This window comes from Pongo abelii, chromosome 2, assembly GCF_028885655.2.
Source record: "Pongo abelii isolate AG06213 chromosome 2, NHGRI_mPonAbe1-v2.0_pri, whole genome shotgun sequence".
NCBI lineage: Eukaryota > Metazoa > Chordata > Mammalia > Primates > Hominidae > Pongo > Pongo abelii.
Window position 1 is genome coordinate 17289267 of NC_085928.1, and position 21959 is coordinate 17311225.

General features: G+C 41.5%; 1 protein-coding gene across 1 annotated transcript; it reads right to left on the reverse strand.

Moving 5' to 3' along the window:
- Nucleotides 1-3891: 3891 nt before the first annotated feature.
- Nucleotides 3892-20497, reverse strand: LOC100446298 (nucleosome assembly protein 1-like 1). The gene is made up of 2 exons (XM_054551114.2): nt 20366-20497; nt 3892-4884 (listed from the first exon to the last, which is right to left on the reverse strand). The coding sequence occupies exons 1-2, from the start codon at nt 20495-20497 to the stop codon at nt 4015-4017; spliced, it is 1002 nt and encodes a 333-aa protein (XP_054407089.1). The 3' UTR covers nt 3892-4014.
- Between the last annotated feature and the right edge of the window lie 1462 nt (nt 20498-21959).

Sequence of the window (21959 nt, forward strand, 5' to 3'; positions counted from 1 at the left end):
ATGCTTCCAGTTTTTGCCCATTCAGTATCATACTGGCTGTGGGTTTGTCATAGATAGCTCTTAGTATTTTGAGATATGTCCCATCAATACCTAATTTATTGAGAGTTTTTATCATGAAGGGTTGTTGAATTTTGTCAAAGGCCTCTTCTGCATCTATTGAGATAATCATGTGGTTTTTGTCTTTGGTTCTGTTTATATGCTGGATTACATTTATGATTTGCGTATATTGAACCAGCCTTGCATCCCAGGGATGAAGCCCACTTGATCATGGTGGATAAGCTTCTTGATGTGCTGCTGGATTTGGTTTGCCAGTATTTTATTGAGGATTTTTGCATCAATGTTCATCAAGGATATTGGTCTAAACTTCTCTTTTTTGGTTGTGTCTCTGCCCGGCTTTGATATCAGGATGATGCTGGCCTCATAAAATGAGTTAGGGAGGATTCCCTCTTTTTCTATTGATTGGAATAGTTTCAGAAGGAATGGTACCAGTTCCTCCTTGTACCTCTGGTAGAATTCGGCTGTGAATCCATCTGGTCCTGGACTCTTTTTGGTTGGTAAGCTATTGATTATTGCCACAATTTCAGATCCTGTTATTGGTCTATTCAGAGATTCAACTTCTTCCTGGTTTAGTCTTGGGAGGGTGTATGTGTCCAGGAATTTATCCATTTCTTCTAGATTTTCTAGTTTATCTGCGTAGAGGTGTTTGTAGTATTCTCTGATGGTAGTTTGTATTTCTGTGGGCATTTAGTGCTATAAATTTCCCTCTACACACTGCTTTGAATGTGTCCCAGAGATTCTGGTATGTTGTGTCTTTGTTCTCATTGGTTTCAAAGAACATCTTTATTTCTGCCTTCATTTCGTTATGCACCCAATAGTCATTCAGGAGCAGGTTGTTCAGTTTCCATGTAGTTGAGCGGTTTTGAGTGAGTTTCTTAATACTGAGTTCTAGTTTGATTGCACTGTGGTCTGAGAGACAGTTTGTTATAATTTCTGTTCTTTTACATTTGCTGAGGAGGGCTTTACTTCCAACTATGTGGTCAATTTTGGAGTAGGTGTGGTATGGTGCTGAAAAAAATGTATATTCTGTTGATTTGGGGTGGAGAGTTCTGTAGATGTCTATTAGGTCCGCTTGGTAGTGTTGGAAGTTCTGGCTAGGGCAATTAGGCAGGAGAAGGAAATAAAGGGTACTCAATTAGGAAAAGAGGAAGTCAAATTGTCCCTGTTTGCAAACGACATGATTGTATATCTAGAAAAACCCATTGTCTCAGCCCAAAATCTCCTTAAGCTGATAAACAACTTCAGCAAAGTCTCAGGATACAAAATCAATGTACAAAAATCACAAGCATTCTTATACACCAATAACAGACAAACAGAGAGCCAAATCATGAGTGAAATCTCATTCACAATTGCTTCAAAGAGAATAAAATACCTAGGAATCCAACTTACAAGGGATTTGAAGGACCTCTTCAAGGAGAACTACAAACCACTGCTCAATGAAATAAAAGAGGATACAAACAAATGGAAGATCATTCCATGCTCATGGGTAGGAAGAATCAATATCGTGAAAATGGCCATACTGCCCAAGGTAATTTATAGATTCAATGCCATCCCCATCAAGCTACCAATGACTTTCTTCACAGAATTGGAAAAAACTACTTTCAAGTTCATATGGAACCAAAAAAGAGCCCGCATCACCAAGTCAATCCTAAACCAAAAGAACAAAGCCGGAGGCATCACACTACCTGACTTCAAACTATACTACAAGGCTACAGTAACCAAAACAGCATGGTACTGGTACCAAAACAGACATACAGATCAATGGAACAGAACAGAGCCCTCAGAAATAACGCCGCATATCTACAACTATCTGATCTTTGACAAACCTGAGAAAAACAAGCAATGGGGAAAGGATTCCCTATTTAATAAATGGTGCTGGGAAAACTGGCTAGCCATATGTAGAAAGCTGAAACTGGATCCCTTCCTTACACCTTATACAAAAATTAATTCAAAATGGGTTAAAGACTTAAATGTTAGACCTAAAACCATAAAAACCCTAGAAGAAAACCTAGGCATTACCATTCAGGACATAGGTATGGGCAAGGACTTCATGTCTAAAACACCAAAAGCAATGGCAACAAAAGCCAAAATTGACAAATGGGATCTAATTAAACTAAAGAGCTTCTGCACAGCAAGAGAAACTACCATCAGAGTGAACAGGCAACCTACAAAATGGGAGAAAACTTTCGCAACCTACTCATCTGACAAAGGGCTAATATCCAGAATCTACAATGAACTCAAACAAATTTACAAGAAAAAAGCAAACAACCCCATCAAAAAGTGGGCAAAGGATATGAACAGACACTTCTCAAAAGAAGACATTTATGCAGCCAAAAGACACATGAAAAAATGCTCATCATCACTGGCCATCAGAGAAATGCAAATCAAAACCACAATGAGATACCATCTCACACCAGTTAGAATGGCAATCATTAAAAAGTCAGGAAACAACAGGGGCTGGAGAGGATGCGGATAAGTAGGAACACTTTTACACTGTTGGTAGGACTGTAAACTAGTTCAACCATTGTGGAAGTCAGTGTGGCGATTCCTCAGGGATCTAGAACTAGAAATACCATTTGACCCAGCCATCCCATTACTGGGTATATACCCAAAGGATTATAAATCATGCTGCTATAAAGACACATGACACGTATGTTTATTGCAGCACTATTCACAATAGCAAAGACTTGGAACCAACCCAAATGTCCATCAATGATAGACTGGATTAAGAAAATGTGGCACATATACACCATGGAATACCATGCAGCCATAAAAAAGGATGAGTTCATGTCCTTTGTAGGGACATGGATGAAATTGGAAATCATCATTCTCAGTAAACTATCACAAGGACAAAAAACCAAACACCGCATGTTCTCACTCATAGATGGGAATTGAACAATGAGAACACATGGACACAGTAATGGGAACATCACACTCTGGGGACTGTTGTGGGGTGGGGGGAGTGGGGAGGGATAGCATTAGGAGATATACCTAATGCTAAATGACGAGTTAATGGGTGCAGCACACCAGCATGGCACATGTATACATATGTAACTAACCTGCACATTGTGCACATGTACCCTAAAACTTAAAGTATAATAATAATAATAATAATAATAATAAAATAAAATAAAATAAAGAAATTTTTATTTTAGGCTGCAAAAACAAAAACAAACAAACAAACAGCAAATAACTTGAAAACAGGCCTGTCAAATGATGTAAATTCATCCTTTCCAGGGAAGCAGAAGGTAGACTTTACCACAAAGAAAAGATGCTTAGTTAATGGAGTTTAAATTTAAAAGTATAGTTAAATTGAGGGTAATTTCTGAAAATCCTGTTTTATTCACCTCATTGTGGTACCAGTAACTATCCTGAGTCAGTTTACTTTACAGTTAACTATGTCACCTATAACACAATAATCCATTAACAATCTAATACAGTTATTGGATGTGGTCATACTGGAAATTCTTAACCATATAGTTGTCTTGCCAATTTTATTTTAAAACAATGAATTGTCTTAATATAAGTCACTGCATTTCTGTAACATATTAATGAAAGGCACAACTAATCCAGGCGGACTTAACCCTATTCAACAACCAGCTGAAAAAAATACTTTGGTTCTTCAAGGAAAAAATTATGAAAAAAAAGTATTCTATTAGCAGTTGTTAATTTTCACAGTTGTACTCCAACAGCTACATGAAAATATTCCAGAAGAACCAAATTATGTAGCAATTAATGAACATGCGTGACAGAATTTGTGCATTCAACATATCTGGCGGAAAAACTAGTTAAAATGCTAGATAGGACAAATTGGTCTTTAAAATATCAGTTTCCTGTCCTTTAAAAAAAATTACATAGTCTACCAAGAAAATACAAAAACATAAGGCTGTAAGTAAATAAGGGTTATGTTTAGGCTATTACAGTGCAGGTTGTCCTCAAGGCCACATACATCCTGCTTCACTGCTGCTTGCACTCCGCTGGGTTTTGATCTTTCTTTGGTTCATAGTCTGGATCATTTTCCTCATCTTCTTCTTCCCCTTCCTCATCTGCTTCTTTGCCTTCTTCATCATAATAATCATCATCATCTTCAATATCTTCTCCAGTAAAATATAACACTGATCTTGGGATTATATGCTCAGGTAAAAAGTGACCGATTTGGAAGTTTGCAGCATGGATAGCTTCAGCAGCATCATCCAGATCTCCACTCTCAGGAACTTCAGGAGGGGCAAAAAAATTAAAGCAAGAGTCATTGGAAACTGTTTTAGTCACAGTACAAACTGTCCCATGTCCCTTGTGTTTCTGCTTCTTCTTAATGTTTCTCAAAGTGACATCCTTTCTTTTTTTCCAATCTATCTGGCACCCTTTACAACCCATAATTTCTAGTCCATCAAAAGAAAAGGGATCAGAATCATCTGGTTCTGACCTCATCCTATATGTCTTTGTTGGCACTTCATTTGTAAAATATTCACTGGGTTCAAAGTGAAATTCTAAGACAAAACTCATAGGCTGGCCAGCATCCAAGAACTTCACTTTAATATATTTCAAGTGCTTCAGAATAGGTTCATCATGTTCCTGAAGCATATCACTAAGCAAGTCAACACTCTTAAAAATAGTTAACCAAAATTCAGGAATTCCTATGGGCTCTTCTTTTTCTTCATCCTTCTTCTCTTCTTCAATCTTGGCCTTTTCTTTCAACTCCTCCGAAATCTCGTCTTCTTCATCTGGTTTCCATCCGCATTCTTCTTCCGTAGGTTCATAAATTGCATTAATAATCTCAAATCGCTTATCAAATAGAGGCTGATAGAGAACAGCATAGAGAAGTGATAACTTTCAAACCAATCTAAAATATTCAACTTGTGAATAGAAATAAACAAAGAAAAGTAAATTATTAAAATATTGACTCCTAGATTTTAGTAGTAAATAAATTTTTTCCCTGGGTTATCACTCAGTAACATTAGCTTTTGGTTATAAATCAGTTTGAACAAGTATTGTCTCCTTGGGTTCTAGTGGCTTTTACCCAAGCCCATAGGAAAGCAATCTTCCTGATCCAGATTCCCTACTAATAATGCATCCGCAGCACTACTGACTAATGTGATTTAAGATGGCTCATGTGTACGCCCACTTTCAAAAGAGCCTGACCTGAGATAGGGAAACATGGAAGAGACCACCATGGCTGCCCTAGGAAGAATGGGTCAGAAAAGAATGACTTGAAGGAGATAGGATTGATAAAGGGCCCTTGGCACAAGTATCTCGGGCTTAGCTCTCAGAGACTTAGTACTCTCAGCAAATTGGGAACTGGTATAAAAGATATCACAAAGGTGATCTAGTCTAACAGGGGTAGTTCTAAGACTCAGAACATTTAATGGCTTCCTTCTCTGTCTTTAGGGAGTGCTTAAAAGATCTAACCTAGGGATTAAACTATTTTTCCCTTAGGGAATCTCATTTGCCTTTTCCTTCATTATGCAGAGCAGTTCTGCACTCACACACCCCAGCTTCCACCTCCAGATTTTATCCCCACCACCTATGATGACTTGGCAAACAAAGGGCATTCTAGCTACCAGGACTGCCTCTCAGAATTACATATAACATTTCTTTCTCTTACACACAGATAAAAGACAAAATGAAAATAGTTAAAAATCAGTTCAGGTGGTGGAACTATGGGCGATTTTTTTTCTTCTTTCTATTTTCAGTCTTCTCATATTTTATTTGATTATAATACATATTAATGAGCTCTAACATTTCCTGAGCACTGACTCTGGGCCTGGCACTGTGCTAAGCACATTACATATTTTATCTCACTTAATCGTCTTTACAAGTCTGTGAATTTACATACAAGGAAGCTAAAGAAAGTAAGTAACTTCTCAGTGGGCACTCTGTATATGAACCCTGGTCTATCTGACATTAAAGTCAGAACTCTTAACTACTACATTTATTTGGTTGTAAGATATTGAAACTAGAAACTTAATCATGGGTTTATCTTAGGGAATTGGACTGTTATAAAAATGAGAAGATGGCCGAGCACAGTGGCTGATGCCTATAATCCCAGCACTTTGGGAAGCCGGGATGGGAGGATCGCTTGAGCTCAGGAGTTTGAGACCAGCCTGGGCAGCATGGCAAAACTCTATCTCTATTGGTTTGCCAGGGGAACCAATCCTGTAATTAGAGGGTTGGAACATTTAGTTCCACCATTCAACCTCCCAGGAGGGGAGAGGGGCTAACAGTTGAGTTAATCACCAATGGCCAGTGATATCATCAATCATGCCTATGTAATGAAGCCTCCATAAAAACCCAAGGGAAGTGGGTTCAGGGAGCCACTGGAGAACTGACTACATAAAGGTGCCTGGAGGGTGGTCTGCCAAGCCCTTCACCCCTTCCCACATGCCTTGCCCTAGGCATCTCTCCATCTGACTGTTCTTCTGTATCCTTTATAAAACCATTTACAATAAATGGGTAAATATGTTTCCCTGAATTCTGTGAGCCACTTTAACAAATTAATAAAACCTGAGGAGGGGGGTTATGGGAACCCTAATTTATAGCCAGTCAGTCAGGAGTACAGGCTGCAACCTGGGACTTGCAGTTGGCATCTAAAGTGAGAGGGAGTCTTGAGAGGCTGAGCCCTCAACCTGTGAGATCTGACTCTAAGTCTAGGTAGATGTGTCAGACTGAATTTTAGGACCCCTCCCCTCATGTCCAGTGGAAAATTATTTGGTGTATGGGGAAAATAATTCACACGTCCAGTGTCAGAAGTGTTGTATTGAGTAGTGTGTGAAAAACCAAAGGACCAGTTTTTCCAATCTCTTACATCTCCTGAAAAGAAATTTAGATTTTATTTCTCCTAAGCTCCTGGATGATGGATTTTAAGAATGAGACTACCTGCCTTTCCTAGTAGGATAAAGATGGCTTGGGGCCTGATAGCGACTCTCTTAGGGGCTGAATAGATGTACCTTGCAGGGTGAAGTCTCTTGGCATTATTGTGTGTTTGTTTTTTGTTTTTTTGTTTTTTTGAGATGGAGTCTCGCTCTATCACCAGGCTGGAGTGCAGTGGCGTGATCTTAGCTCAACGCAACCTCCACCTCCTGGGTTCAAGTGATTCTCCTGTCTCAGTCTCCCAAGTAGCTGAAAGTACAGGCACACACCACCATGCCCGGATAATTTTTTTTTTTTTGTAATTTTAGTACAGACAGGGTTTCACCATGCTGGCCAGGCTGGTCTCAAACTCCTGACCTCATAATCTGCCTGCCTTGTCTTCCCAAAGTGCTGGGATTACAGGCATGAGCTACCGTGCCTGTCCTCCTGGAACTATTGTTAACAGCACAGCCAAGCCTCAGAGCAGAAACTTTCATTTCTTTTCATGTAACAATTCTAATTATTATTAAAATTATTATATTATCAAAGGTCTGTTCATCATGTTTAAAAGCAGAAAAAAGTGTCTAAATATTAACAAATGAAATTCAAAGAAATAAAAGTATAATCTATGGAGTAATAAAATATTTCTATGGCAGAAACAATACATGGCCAGTCGTGGTGGCTCATGCCTGTAATCTCAGCATTTTGGCAGGCCAAGGCAGGTGAGTCACTTGGGGTCAGGAGTTTGAGATCAGCCTGGCTAACATGGTGAAACCCCACCTCTTCTAAAAATACAAAAATTAGCCGGGTATAGTGGTGTATGCCTGTAATCCCAGCTACTCAGGAGGCTGAGGCAGGAGAATTGCTTGAACCTGGTAGACAAAGGTTGCAGTGAGCTGAGATTGCAGCGAGCTGAGATCGCAGCACTCACTGCACTCCAGCCTGGGTGACAGAGTGAGTGAAACTCTGTCTCAAAAAAATAAATAAAAATTAAAAAAAGAAAATGCCTAATATACGCTCAAGAAGCAAAGTGAGCCCTTCTGTTATTAGGCAAATGGATAAGTACAAGAGAGTGAGTTTCACTGTTGAGAGAATTCCTAAGGAAGGGGCTGTATTATAAGCTCAGGCATTCCGAAGTGGAAGTCCCTGCTCAGAAAGTCATGGGCTATGAATCCTCAGGCCTGGTTCTTCAACCAAAATTGATGGCTTCCAAGTTAAGGCCTAAGAATATATATGAAATATCGGTGAAATAAGAGCAATGAATCCAGTCCTGGCAAAACAGACAGTGGTGTCTTCTTCGCACTTCACCTCTGCCCAGTGTAAAGGTCTCCTTCAAGGTAGCCATAGCTATAGTACCTCTAGATGCTAGGAGCTCTCTCTTTCTTTAGGACAATGGCTCAGGTATTGAAAAGCTCTTACTTATTGTTGTACTGAAATCTGCCTTCTTTAACTTCTGCTCTTTATCTCTACATCTTGACAGGGGAGAACAAATTTATTCTGCCTGTCATACAAGAGCCTTTTAAATATTTGCAGACAAGGATATGGTATTCCTTTGGTTGACTTTTTTTTCTTCTCTAGGCTAAATGTGATAATTTATGTCAACTATTCCTGATTTCCTGACCCTTACCAACCCATTACTTTTCTTCTAGTTGGTCAAAATCCCCCAAGAATTGTGGTACCTACCACAGAACCCAGTACTTCAGTGTGGTCTGACCACAGCCCACTGCACTAGGACCAGGGCTTGCTATAATCTCTCCTTAATTCCCTTCATGCAGTCAAAGATTGGATTGTTTTTTTCCGGCAGACACATAATGTTGGAAAATATTCAATTTGTGGATAATTAAAGTCCCCAGTCCTTTCATATGAACAAATGCTGTTCGGGTAATCATCTCCAACCTGAACTTATATGATGGTTTTCTTTTTACCCTAAATATAGAATTCTGCAATTATTTGTGATATATTTCATCTTACTGAGTTAGACAAGAAACTCCAGACTGTCTAGACAATTTTGAATTCTGATTTAGCTCTGTAGCTATACTTTCCAGCTTTGTGTCACCTGTAGGTTTAATAAAAATGCCTTTTAACCTATCGATGCATTGCAAAAGTAAAGCAAACTTTTCTGACATTATTGAAAGTGTAGGCTTGGGTACACGATGCAAAATGACTTCTAAATTAGCTACAGCAATTTATAGACAGCCTTTTTCACTTTTCTCCAACCCACCTGCATGACATGTAATACAAAGCACACAAAAAAGAAAAAGAGTCCTACTTAATGTGGGTAGTGAGCAAGGAAGAAAACAGAAAGAAGTAGTGACATTGCTGGTAGCTCTATCTCTATTCCATCCCTGGTCCCAAGATTGGACATTCTTGTAGTTTTGTCCAGGTATTATCCTTTGGGGATGGAAATGGTTCATAATGTTTTTATAGTTCATCCTAGACCATGGCTCAGCCTTGCCACCCAACTTCCCTGTCCAGGGAGATCAGAAGCAATAGGTGGCTATCAAGGCATCATTTGAATAGAGTGGATATCAAATACAGCATCCTCATCTGTACAGGACTCAGCCTTTGATAGTTCTTGATCTACCCACCAGCAACCATTCCTTCCTCCCACTTGCTTTCACCTCCACAGGATCAGTAAGAGCAAGAAAAGTTCTTCTCCTTCTTGATTTATTTCCTCTTACTTAGACCCAGGCAGAGAAACTGGGGCCTTTTATAACCTTGGTGTTAGGAAAACAAAGCTTACTAATAATATTAAGGAATAGAAGTAATTTTATGTCCAGGGCCTGCTGACCAATATAATGTTTTCTCTGATGCAGTTGACTCTCTGAACCTGAACATATTCTATATAACTTTTACAGCTCCCTTTCCCAAGGGAGATAATCATAACAATAGTCTCTAGGAAATTCCCTTACATGGGCTGATACGTGCTCTCCTTTTTCCTCATGTCCCAAGATCAGATAATCTCAAATTCAACTTTGATAAATGTCCTACACAGTCATCAGAGTGGGAGCTGTAAAGCAAGAGTGGCTAGGACTATATTTAGGAGCTGGCCCTAGGCTTGGGCCTGGATTTCAGCATTGGCTTCTCCACTTACCAGCCATGTGATCTTGGGCAAATTACTTACCTCTCTATTCCTAAGAGTTGGACAAATAAGAATAGAGTTGATGTGATAAGAAGTAATCAAAATAAGTAATACAAACTAGTTAATACAGTCCCTGGCATACAAACAGTGCTCAATAAAATTAGTTATTATTAAATAGCCTTCTAATATATGTGTTCAGATTTCTTTTTCTACTGTTCAATTTCTGTGCTTTGATCTAAAACAATTAAGAAACATGGTAACAGTGTTACTAGATTTTTAGAATCCTAGCATGTAAAAGATCTAATCCAACCCTTCCTTTGGCAGATGATGAAAATGAGGCTCAGGAAGAAAAAAGCAATTTCCTAATGTACACAGTGAGTGAAAGGCAGAGCCAGGACTATAAACTAGGTATCCTGACTCCCAATCCTACCCCTAATTATAGCTGCCTTTTTCCCCCTGAGAAAAGAATCAGGATTAACCAAATGCAGATTTATGTGCTAGTATATTTTATATGTAGGAATGTGATAGTTGTTATGGAATATTTGAAAAAAAATGTATTTATATATGTCATTCTGTATAGAGAAATTATAAAAATTATCTATAAATTAGTATGCATAGCAAATAAAGCTTATGTTCAAAACTCTCACTTCCAACCTCCCTGTTACTCAGCAGCAGGGGATTATGGAAAGAACATAGAATTTGGAACGGAGTGAGCGTGGATTCAAATCCCAATTCCACCACTTACTGCTGGCATGACCTTTATTTAGCAAGTTACTTAGTCCCTTTGAGGCTCAGTTTCTTCATCTGGAAAATGGAGATACTGAAACCTGTTTCAGTGATTTTTGTGGTGCATAGGATATATAGTATGGGAACACAGAGCCTGGTATAAAGAGATGCCCATCACACATTGGCACCCCTCCTTAGATTTGATTCTCACTTTGCTGTTCTGATTTTGGTGCTCTGCTGGAAGCAAGGCACCGCCAGGTGCTAGCTACATGGGAGCTGTATTTGAGAGGAAAGACGGCTGTCTGCTTTGTCATGAGTGGGACAGAAACATGGTTCTTGGAGTTTCCCTCAAGGTCACTTGGGAGCATAATGTTGTTTCCTACAGGACATCAGCTCAGGAAGTATGCCAAGGCCCAGGGTTGCTTACCACAGAGGAATTATCTCAAGATTGTTCAATGTCAGGCCTTGGTATTACTGGCTGGCCTTAGAGCTGTCTGTGCACCAGGCTTACATATCCTAATCCTCCAAATTCTATTATCACCTAACAGCAGCTTTTGGTTTTGGCTCTTGGAGTGTCAACTGCTACAGCCTCCTCTTGGTAAACTTCCTTATGCATTATGTATTTATAAATATTTATTAAGGGAGAGGGGTGGGGGGAGGAAGGAAAAGAAGGAAAGAGGGAAGGAAAGAAAGAAGGAAGGAAGCAAGCTCAATGATACAACAGCGATTGGCCTTTGAGAACCAGGAAATAATATTTTGTGCTCCCTCTCCCTCTCCCTCTCCCTCTCTGTCTCCCTCTCCCTCTCCCCCCTTCTTTCTTCGGTCTCCCTCTACTTCTTTTTTTGGTCTCCCTCTGTTGCCAAGGCTGGACTGTACTGCCGTGATCTCAGCTCGCTGCAACCTCCCTGCCTCGGGCTCCTGTGATTCTCCTGCCTCGGCCTGCCCAGTGCCTGGGATTGCAGGCGCGCGCTGCCGTGCCTGACTGGTTTTTGTATTTTTGGTGGAAATAGGGTTTCGCAGTGTTGACCGGGCTGGTCTCCAGCTCCTGGCCTGGAGTGATTTGCCCGCCTCGGCCTCCCGAGGTGCTGGGATTGCAGACGGAGTCTCGCTCACTCAATGCTCAGTGTTGCCCAGGCTGGAGTGCAGTGGCGTGATCTAGGCTCGCTACAACCTCCACCTCCCAGCCGCCTGCCTTGGCCTCCCAAAGTGCTAAGACTACAGCCTCTGCCCGGCTGCCACCCCATCTAGGAAGTGAGGAGCGTCTCTGCCTGGCCGCCATCCCGTATAGGAAGTGAGGAGCGTCTCTGCCTGGCCGCCCATCGTCTGGGATGTGAGGAGCGCCTCTGCCCCGCCGCCCCGTCTGGGAGGTGAGGAGCGCCTCTGCCCCGCCGCCCCGTCTGGGAGGTGAGGAGCGCCTCTGACCGGCTGCCCCGTCTGGGAAGTGAGGAGCCCCTCTACCTGGCCGCCCCTTCTGAGAAGTGAGGAGCGCCTCTGCCCGGCGGCCCCTTCTGGGAAGTGAGGAGCGCCTCTGCCCGGCGGCCCCTTCTGGGAGGTGAGGAGCGCCTCTGCCCGGCGGCCCCTTCTGGGAGGTGAGGAGCGCCTCTGCCCGGCGGCCCCTTCTGGGAGGTGAGGAGCGCCTCTGCCCGGCGGCCCCTTCTGGGAGGTGAGGAGCGCCTCTGCCCGGCCGCCCCTTCTGGGAGGTGAGGAGCGCCTCTGCCCGGCCGCCCCTTCTGGGAGGTGACGAGCGCCTCTGCCCGGCCGCCCCTTCTGGGAGGTGAGGAGCGCCTCTGCCCGGCCGCCCCTTCTGGGAGGTGAGGAGCGCCTCTGCCCGGCCGCCCCGTCTGGGAGGTGAGGAGCGCCTCTGCCCGGCCGCCCATCGTCTGGGATGTGAGGAGCGCCTCTGCCCGGCTGCCCTGTTGGGAGGTGTACCCAACAGCTCCGAAGAGACAGCGACCATCGAGAACGGGCCATGATGACGATGGCGGTTTTGTTGAAAAGAAAAGGGGGAAATTTGGGGAAAAGAAAGAGAGATCAGATTGTTGCTGTGTCTGTGTAGAAAGAGGTGGGCATAGGAGACTCCATTTTGTTCTGACTAGGAGAAATTCTTCTGCCTTGGGATGCTGTTGATCTATGGCCTTGCCCCCAGTCCCCTGCTCTCTGAAACATGTGCTGTGTCAACTCAGGGTTAAATGGATTAAGGGCGGTGCAAGATGTGCTTTGTTAAACAGATGCTTGAAGGCAGCATGCTGGTTGAGAGTCATCACCACTCCCTAATCTCAAGTACCCAGGGGCACAAACACTGCAGAAGGCCGCAGGGACCTCTGCCTAGGAAAACCAGAGACCTTTGTTCATGTGTTTATCTCCCGACCTTCTCTCCACTATTATCCTATGACCCTGCCACATCCCCCTCTCTGAGAAACACCCAAGAATCATCAATAAATACTTAAAAAATATATGTATATTTTGTTCTGAGAGCTAATCTATACAATCAGTCTGTAATGGATCTCATCAGAATATGCAAAGTCTTCTTAAAGTGGTAGAATAGATTCTTAGCCAATAAGACTTTTATATCAGTGGTTCCCCAGCCTGGCTGATGACCAGAGTCACTTGGGATGCCTGTAAACATTCAGATTCCTAGACCCCTCCACAGACCTAAGTATTAGAATTTCCAATAGAGCTATACAAGCCCGTTATTTCTTTACATGTACCCCAGGTGCTTTTGTGGCAACCAGCTTCTTTCTGGTCAGCAGACTGGCTTTGGGAACCACAGGTGCACTGCAAGAAGTCTCAAAAGGATTAACATATATAAAGAGCAATGTGTTGGTCAACAGAGGGAATGTGGGGAAAAGGGCACACATGGTACACTGTCTCTTGTGTGCATGGTTCAGGAATGGGGGCTTCCGACACAGTGCCTGAAACATCTAGATCATCTGGAGCAGATTCCTGTTGAGGAGACAGAGGCTCCAGTTGAGCAGAGCCCTACGTTATCAAACATTTGAATAATGTAACTCCCTTTGTCAAAGTTCCTTGTTCATTGAGCAACTTTCAGATGATCTCTCTTCCCATGCAACTGGCCTATAGGGAGAAAAGGGGCAGATCAGGCCAAATGTTTCCCACTGTAAATTAATAAACTGGCATTCTGGTTATATATCAGTCTCTTGTGGATTAGTATGAGTCAGCATCTCTTAGTCTGATCAACTCAGAGGCTCTGTCAAGATCCAGTTTCTGATGCTGTAAAGCTGAGGGCCCAACCCTGGACCTCAGTGTATTCATCAGAATAAATGTGTCCCAGGAAGTCAGCCAGTTAGCCTCTCCTGGAGAAAGGAGGTGAGAAGGAACCCATTTCCCAGGGAAACACAGTATGGAAGACCTTCTTGATGCTTTACTGGGTGCATGAACTGGGGTGAGGTTCTTATAAGAACAGTTCTTTAAAAAACCCTTTCTGTTCTCAAAGGGTTTTCACATATATTAGCTTATTTGATATTCACAACAATCCTGGGAGGTAGGTCAGGCATATATATTATTATTATTACTTCAGAGATGAGGAATCTGAGCACATAGTCACTTACCTAAGATCCAAAGTAATGACACAAGTAGGAGGAGAATCCAAGTCTTTTTACTCTTAGACATTATTCTTTTCACTTCCTCTCTCATTTAACAAAGTAAATACCATAAGCAAAGTAAATACCAGGAGCAATAGAAACACTTGAATGGGATAGTGTGGGACTGTGTTTGCATGTCTTTGTGTTGGGGGCTGGGTTAAGGCTACAGACAGGAAAAGGCAAGTTGACAGCACGGTAGAAGAGAAATCAGACCAGTGGTGGTAATAAGAAAGCATACTCAATTTTTTTCTTAGTTTAGAAAAATGAAGTCTGATTCAGTTTAATTGAACAAATTATTTACTGAGCACCTATTGTGTGCAAGGCCTTGTGTACTAAGTGCTACCAATCGGAGCAAAGTTTAGAAAAGAACATTTTGAAACATGTATTTTGGTGTGAAGAGTGACCCTGAAATCATTTTCCTTCTTTAATCACAGCATCAAAAAATGCAACCCACAACCAGGGTATTTAAGGGAAAATGGGAATGGGGAGAAGCTGATTGTAACTAGAATTCTGGCAGCCCAGACCATTTGGAAATTTGGGCTTGATGACTCTCATTAAGGATGGATGTTCGTGCAAAATTTTGCTGGGCAAATACGAAGGGATGCAGCTTCCTCGACATTTTTCCATCTTTGTATTTTATCTCTTTAAGTCCTTGGTGACTTCACTGGTAACAGTTTCCAAAATAAGTCCTGTTTTTTTGTGTCTTTTTAAATTTTTTTTTACAATGGCATGAAAACAAAACGTAGACTCCAGTGGCCCAGAATTTGTGAAAAGGGCAGGTCCCAGGGCTCCTTTTTCTCCTACTCTAAAAGGCTTCAGTGTGATCTACAGCTGAGATGAGGGGTTCCAGCCGGACGTCTGTTAGCGAGCCCACAAACAATGCCCTACAGCTTGCTCCAGTCTTTGCGTTTTGCTAACTGGTTGATCACGTTTTCGCTTTATAAATCTGTACATTCTAGTGTGAGCACTAGCGGGGTAGCAAAAGGAGGGAGAGCTAGCTGCCTGTTCCCCACCCGATGGGTTCATGTCTGGCTGGATCAGCCTCCCACCTCTCTGGCTGATTCATCAGGCTCAGTCTATTCAAACAGATGGAACTTCTATTTAGGTATTTTAATAGCATGTATTTAAGATATCCTATTGAGAATCTGATCTGACAGAGGTTTGATGAAGTGTTAATGTGCTGAGAAACCAGGCTTACTAGGCACATAACTTCTTTCCCCAAACCAGATAATTTAAATCAATTTAGTAAGTACTTAACTGAGGGACTACTGTGCACCAGTTTGTGTCTAGCATTGAGTTAAGGGAGCCAGGAAAGAAGCAGAATGCTTGGCACACAAGCCCTTGGAAACTTTTACTCTCTCTGGGGAGAAACAGTACATGGATGGATGCATTTGAAGTTTACAAACATCATTAACTACTGTGTGCAAGGGGTTTGAGAATATAGTCAGAGTAGTGGCCACAATACCTCTTTTATGTCAAGCCTACCTCAAGCAATTCAAAGGCAAATGGCTTTCTATTGTCTCTTGTGATTAGAAAAATGAAATAAAAGGTCTAACATTGAGCAATTCAGTTGGATATACTGCATGCTCTTCAATGCACCAAGTTCCTTTTTGACACCATGTTATTTATTGCTTCTGTTATTGCCCTGACTTTAGGTGATATCCACTCCCCCTATCTGCCGTACTGTTCAATTCTGATCCTTCTTTTTTGATCAAATTTGACCTTTTCCAAAAAGTTTTTGCTCCCAACCTTCAGGCAATCATGATAATGACAATATCTTTCTTTCATAGCCTTTACTGTTAGTACCATGCCCTTTGGATCTTCAATTTAGTAACAGCATATACTGTCTTGTATTGGTCTTGAATCTTGCAGGTTTCTAACACTTGAATATACAACAATACAGTAAGCCCTTTAAGGATAAAGGTCAACTTATATTTGCTCAGTTAATATTTGCTCAGTACTGGCTTCGTACCATATCATAATTGCAGTGAAAACAAATATGTACAAATGAGAAAAGATTCTTACAAGTAGGGCATGGTGGCTTATGCCTGTAATCCCAACACCTCGGGAGGCCGAGGTGGGAAGACTGCTTGAGGCCAGGAGTTCGAGACCAGCCCTAGCAACACCTCATCTCTACAAAAACTACAAACTTAAAAATACATATATCTTGCTGTCAAAGAGCTCACACATTTTGCTACTCTGAAATGGAATGATAATCTCCTTCTGAAAAGCACTTAGCATAGTGCCAGCTACAGAGTAAGTCTTCTCTAAACAAATGCCATTATTAGTTATTATTTCTTTTAGACTAAATGGAAGAGTGGGAAGTGGAAATAAGAACTGAGAAAGGAAGTTGCAACTGTTAAGATGCTTTTGGAGGCAGGTAACAGAAAACTCAAAAGACTTAAACAGTAAAAGAAATTTATTGGTTTTCCTAAATGAAAAAGTCCAGAAGTAGAGTAATGATTGGTTGTGATTCAATGAGGGCTTTGGCTTCATTTCTCTGTGATTCTTTTGGTACTGCTCTCCCCCTGCATTGGCTTTATCCTCAGGCAGGTAGCAAGATGACTACAATAACTGCAGGCTTCACGTTTACACACAACATCCAGAGAAAGAGAGGATTCATCTCTTCTGATGGCTTTCTTAAAAGTAACTTACTTCTTTCATCAAAGCCCCAGCAAATCTCCCTTCTCCTCTCAGCGTACCAACTGAGTCACAAGCTTTTTTTCAACCTATTCCTTGGCTTAAGCTAGGTTCCTGACCCAGGTACAGGTTAGAGGATGTGATTACTATTTCAGTTAGGACTTAAACTGCAATGGCAGTCAACTCCCAAATCTCAGTGGCTATTTAATACAGCTAAAATTTTATTGCTCTCACTACATGCCAGTGTGGGTCAGCAGGGGGCGCTCTACCATTATAATCACCCTAGGATGGAGGCTAATGGAGGCTTCACCTTGACACAGGCTTTAGCAATCATTGCAGCAGAGGGAAGGGGGTCTGGTGAATCACACACTGGCTTTTAAAGGCGTTTGCCTAGAAGTGACATATATCATTTCTATTCACATTTTACTGGCCAAAGCAAGTCACACGGTCACTCCTAACTTCAACAAGCTGGGAAATACAATTCTACAATGTACAAAGGAGAACCAGAATATTTATGAACAGCCCCAATTACTACTGTAATTACCCTTGGCTAAATCAGGACCAACTGTGGATATGACTATAGAGTTAGCTTCTCTTAAAACACATGCACTTCCTTGGTAAGGGGATCCCTTAGTAAAAATCAGATATTATAAGGAAGGAAGCAATAGATGCTAAGTAGGCAAACAATAATGTTTATTATAGAAGTTCTATGAAGGCAAACTGGTTTCAGACATCAAATAGAGAAAGCAAGACCATGAACAGATTGGCAAAGGTTGAGAAGCAGCTACTGTAAGAATGTAGCCACCTAGAGAACTGCACAGCAGAAAGGGTCCAGATGGAAATAGGCAGCAAGGCCAATAGTGCATGCGTTAGTCTCTTTGTTGTTGCACTTCCCAGCCTAGGAGTGGGATCATAAGAAGCAGATCAGGAAGAGTAGAAATGATGAATGATTTGATGGGCTTTGTGGGAGGTCTTGGGTTGTTGAAGGATCAAAGAAGTCAAGGGGTTCTCCAACTGGCAGTAGGACCCAAATCAAATTTGGGCAAAAGTCATATTTTTAAACTAGGATAAGTCCTTGAGAAGGAACCTATAACAGAAACAAAGACTGTGGTAGATGGTACACACAGACGAAATGTTATTCAAATAATGAAAAATGGAGGACAGCAATCTGAAAGAGATAGTTAAACAAAGGCCTTCTGTCCCACAGGGCCTTACAGGTGTTAAAAAACGGTTTCCACGGGAGAAGACAGTGTAAGTTTACATTAGAGCCGTGTTTCTACGCAGGGGAGGCAACACAATTTATAAAAGAAAGAACTCTAAGACCAGGTCCAATGGCTCATGCCTGTAATCCTAGCACTTTGGGAGGCTGAGGTGGGAGGATTGCTTGAGGCCAGCAGTTCAAGGCCAACCTGGCCAACATAGTGAGACCCCATCTCAAAAAAACAAAAAAGAAACAGAGAGAGAAGGAAAAGAAAGGAAAGGAAAAGAAAAGAAGAGAAACTCTAGATCTGCAGTTAAGAAAATCAGGTTTGAGTCCCAGCAGTGACTACAAATAGCTTGAAATGGGTAAATTAGCATAAACTTCTTTCAACTTGTTTCCTTAGCGGAAGAAAAGGGATAAAAATGCTTCCTCTATCTTCCTCAAAGCTTTATGTAAAGATTGAATTAGACAGGTAAGCCTCTTGATAGTCTAAAAAGCCCTAGTGTATGTATGGAATTTTAATACTGAAGTGAGTCAGTGGCAGGGGTTGAGAAGGTTAAGGATATGGGCAAAATGCTATTTCCAATTGAATAGGGCCCAGAGGGAACTACAGAAGTGGAGATAACAGTAGGCTGACAGGTCTCGTCTTGGTCAGTTCTTTTAATTGCAAGGGACAAAAACGCATCTCAAATTGGCCCAAGAATAAAATAAAATGTATTGATTCACATAATAGGAAATCATTGTAAGGTTAAGAATGGCTACAAGTGTGGCAGAATTTAGGAGCTCAAGTGTCATGATAGGAAATCTGTCTCTCTCCACCTCTAGTCTCTGTCTTAGTAATCCTTGTAGAAAAAAAGAGTGGCTTTTTTTTTTTTTCCATTTCAACAAAAACCCTTAGGTAACTTGATTGTCCTGGAGCACATATCCAGTCACTATGATGGGTGTCAATCCTAGCTGAATCACACAGATGGAGAGTGGGGAAGGAATAAAAACTGTGGGGAAGCAAATGAAAACCAAAACCACTCATGTTCACCATAGGAAGTAGGTTTAAGAGGCTTGTTCCGGAAGTGATGATTGCGGAGAAGAGGATACAGGAAAGGAGGAGGGAAGAAAATCAAGGGAGGATCCAAGGCGTAGCCTAGGTAGAGTATCACTCAAGGAGAAAGGCAAGTTTAGAAAAGGACTTACCAAGCTCATTTTGGGGGATGGGGAGGTGGTGTGGAAAGACATCTGTGAGTCAAATAAGGGGAGGGCAGCGAGGACATAGTTAAGAATACCCAAAGTGGCCCAAAATACTTTTGAGAAATAGTAGCGTAGGAGGGAAAAGCAGCCACTGTCACATTCTTTCAGTTAGTTCTTTGCTTGGTGAGTGTTTTGTTCCCAACTGTTGGTAGGGGCAGGGGAGGAGGTGAGAGGGGTAAGAAGGCTACATCAGTAGGAAGCAGCCAGACACCTAAATGATGCTGGAAACATGGACACAGATGCCCGTAACATTGTGATAATTTTATAGCTTAATGAGTCTCAGTGAAAATAGCAGCAAAGAAATTATCACTAAATTTACTAGAAGTTACGGCCTGTCAGAAATGTGAAATGTGACTGACATATACCACACGGTAGGTCCTCCCCACCCACACACTAAACAAAAAGGCCCACCCTGTCTTGCCTTTTTTCCACCCTCCTACATACACAAATACCTGCACACAGGCACATAGCAGCAGGAAAAGATTCTCTTGGAACATTGTCAGAATCATTCTTTAGACCTCCCGGGTAGGTCACTACCCTGAAATGAAAAGCTGCCAGCCTCCAATTTTTGAAGCTGGTAGAATAGGGCTGATTAACGCTGACTCCATACTGCACAAATACTGTGAGAGGCAATTTCGCTCTGGATCCATCCTCTCGATGCTAACAACTGCCACCACTACCACCCCTGATATAGGTACAGTTCCAAGCATGTTCAAACAGAAGGGCCTCACCTCCATGCTTAACCAAATGAAGCTATTAGCCCACTGCTGATCCTGTACTTGAAGGCTTGACTACGACAGAGAATTGGAGCATACAGATCACAGTTCCAGATTAAGGCACTAGAAGGCTAGGATGAATCCACTGTATGACTCAGAGACTGAATCCCAGGGAAAAATGTAAAGGGTGACTTAGATAACCTAATTCTTTCCCAGGAGGTGGGGGTGGGGTCTGGAATTCCTGAATTCTTACCTCATATGCATATTTCCTATTACTCTCTCCTCTGTAGTTATTGCCAGGAAATCTCTGGTCACAGACCCTAGAGTTCTGGTATTCTCTGTTGACTCCCACATCCCACAAGAGACATCTTGTACTACTCCCCATTGGATAACAGTAATTATTGCAGATAGTACAGGAAGAAGTATTACTTTAAAAAGAAATAGCACAGAAACATAGAACATATGAGCCAGCAATTCCTAGATACATACTCCCCAAAATTGAAAACAGGTGCTCAAACAAATACTTATAGAAACATTCATAGCAGCGCTATCCACAACAGCCAAAATATGGAAACAATCTAAATTCATCAATAGCTGAATGGATAAACAAATGGTGGTATATACATATAATGGGATACTACTCAGCCATAAAAAGGAACAAAATACTGATACATGCTGCAACATGTAAAAACCTCAAAAACATGTAAGTGAAAAAGCCAGACATAAAAGATCACATACCATACGACCCCATTTATGTGGAATATTCATAATAAGTAAACACAGAGACAGAAAGAAGCCTAGTGGTTGCCAAGGGTTGGGGGACAAGGGAGAATGAGGAGTAAATGTTTTACAGATACTGGGTTTTCTTTTGGGGTGATGAAAGTGTTTTGCAACTAAATAGCGGTGGGGGTTACACAATACCATGAATATACTAATTGCCACTGAATTGTTCCCTTTAAAATGGTTAATTTTATGTCAAGTGAATTTCACCACACACACACAAAAAGTGACGGAATACTGATTCAGCTGGCATACACATTTATCCCCCAATACCCTCCTTTCTTTCTACCTGAAGGTGAAGGTGGATCAGGCATTATGAAGCAACAAGCATTTACCAAAGCAAGCTAAGCATAAAGATAAAAGGAATCTGGGTCTTTGATATCATGAAGGCAACCACAGAACCACCATTTTTTATGAAAACAAAACTCCTAGATTTAAAAACAAAACAAACAGCACAATCTTTGTTCTTTACAAATGTCCTCTTTAAAGAGTGATGTTAAGGTAGACTAAGTGAACAAATTAATGTGCAAGTCTTGGGCTAGATGTATTTTTGGTTAAGTGGCTTCACCAGGTACTGGGAAAAAGCCTTTTGCTACACAGGTCAGCACTTACCATCCGTAAGCATTCCAAACAGGAAGTTCTGGACAAAAAAATTAATACAAAATAGCATCACAGATATTAGGTATAGAAATAATGACAGAAATGGAAAATAGCAGCCCTTTATATAAGGTCCATAGTTTACTCATGGCCTGAAGAAGTTGCCCCTTAATTGTTTATTCATTCAACAAATAGGTATTAATGACTATGTGCCAGGCATTGAGCCAGAATACTACAGGGAGCAAGAAAGATAAAGCTTCTGCTCTCATGGAGCGTACATTCTAGTGGGGCGGGTGAGGATAGATAATAAACATATGAGCAATTTAACATACAATATCTATTAATACATGCATCTAGAGCAACACATTGGACTTCCAACTCTCCTCTGATTTAGGACTGGCTCTTAGCTCCTCCATCTCTGGCATAGCTTCACAGGATGCTCAGGTTCCTCAGTTACCCAGAAGTCAGAG

Bases quoted from the DNA above. Each gene is read 5' to 3' on its own strand.
- LOC100446298 (XM_054551114.2), bottom strand. From the start codon at position 20,497: ATGGGGAGTAGTACAAGATGTCTCTTGTGGGATGTGGGAGTCAACAGA. The intron at 4,885-20,365 runs GTAAGAATTCAG...TTGGTTTGAAAG, and splicing joins ATAGGAAATATGCATATGAG to TTATCACTTCTCTATGCTGT.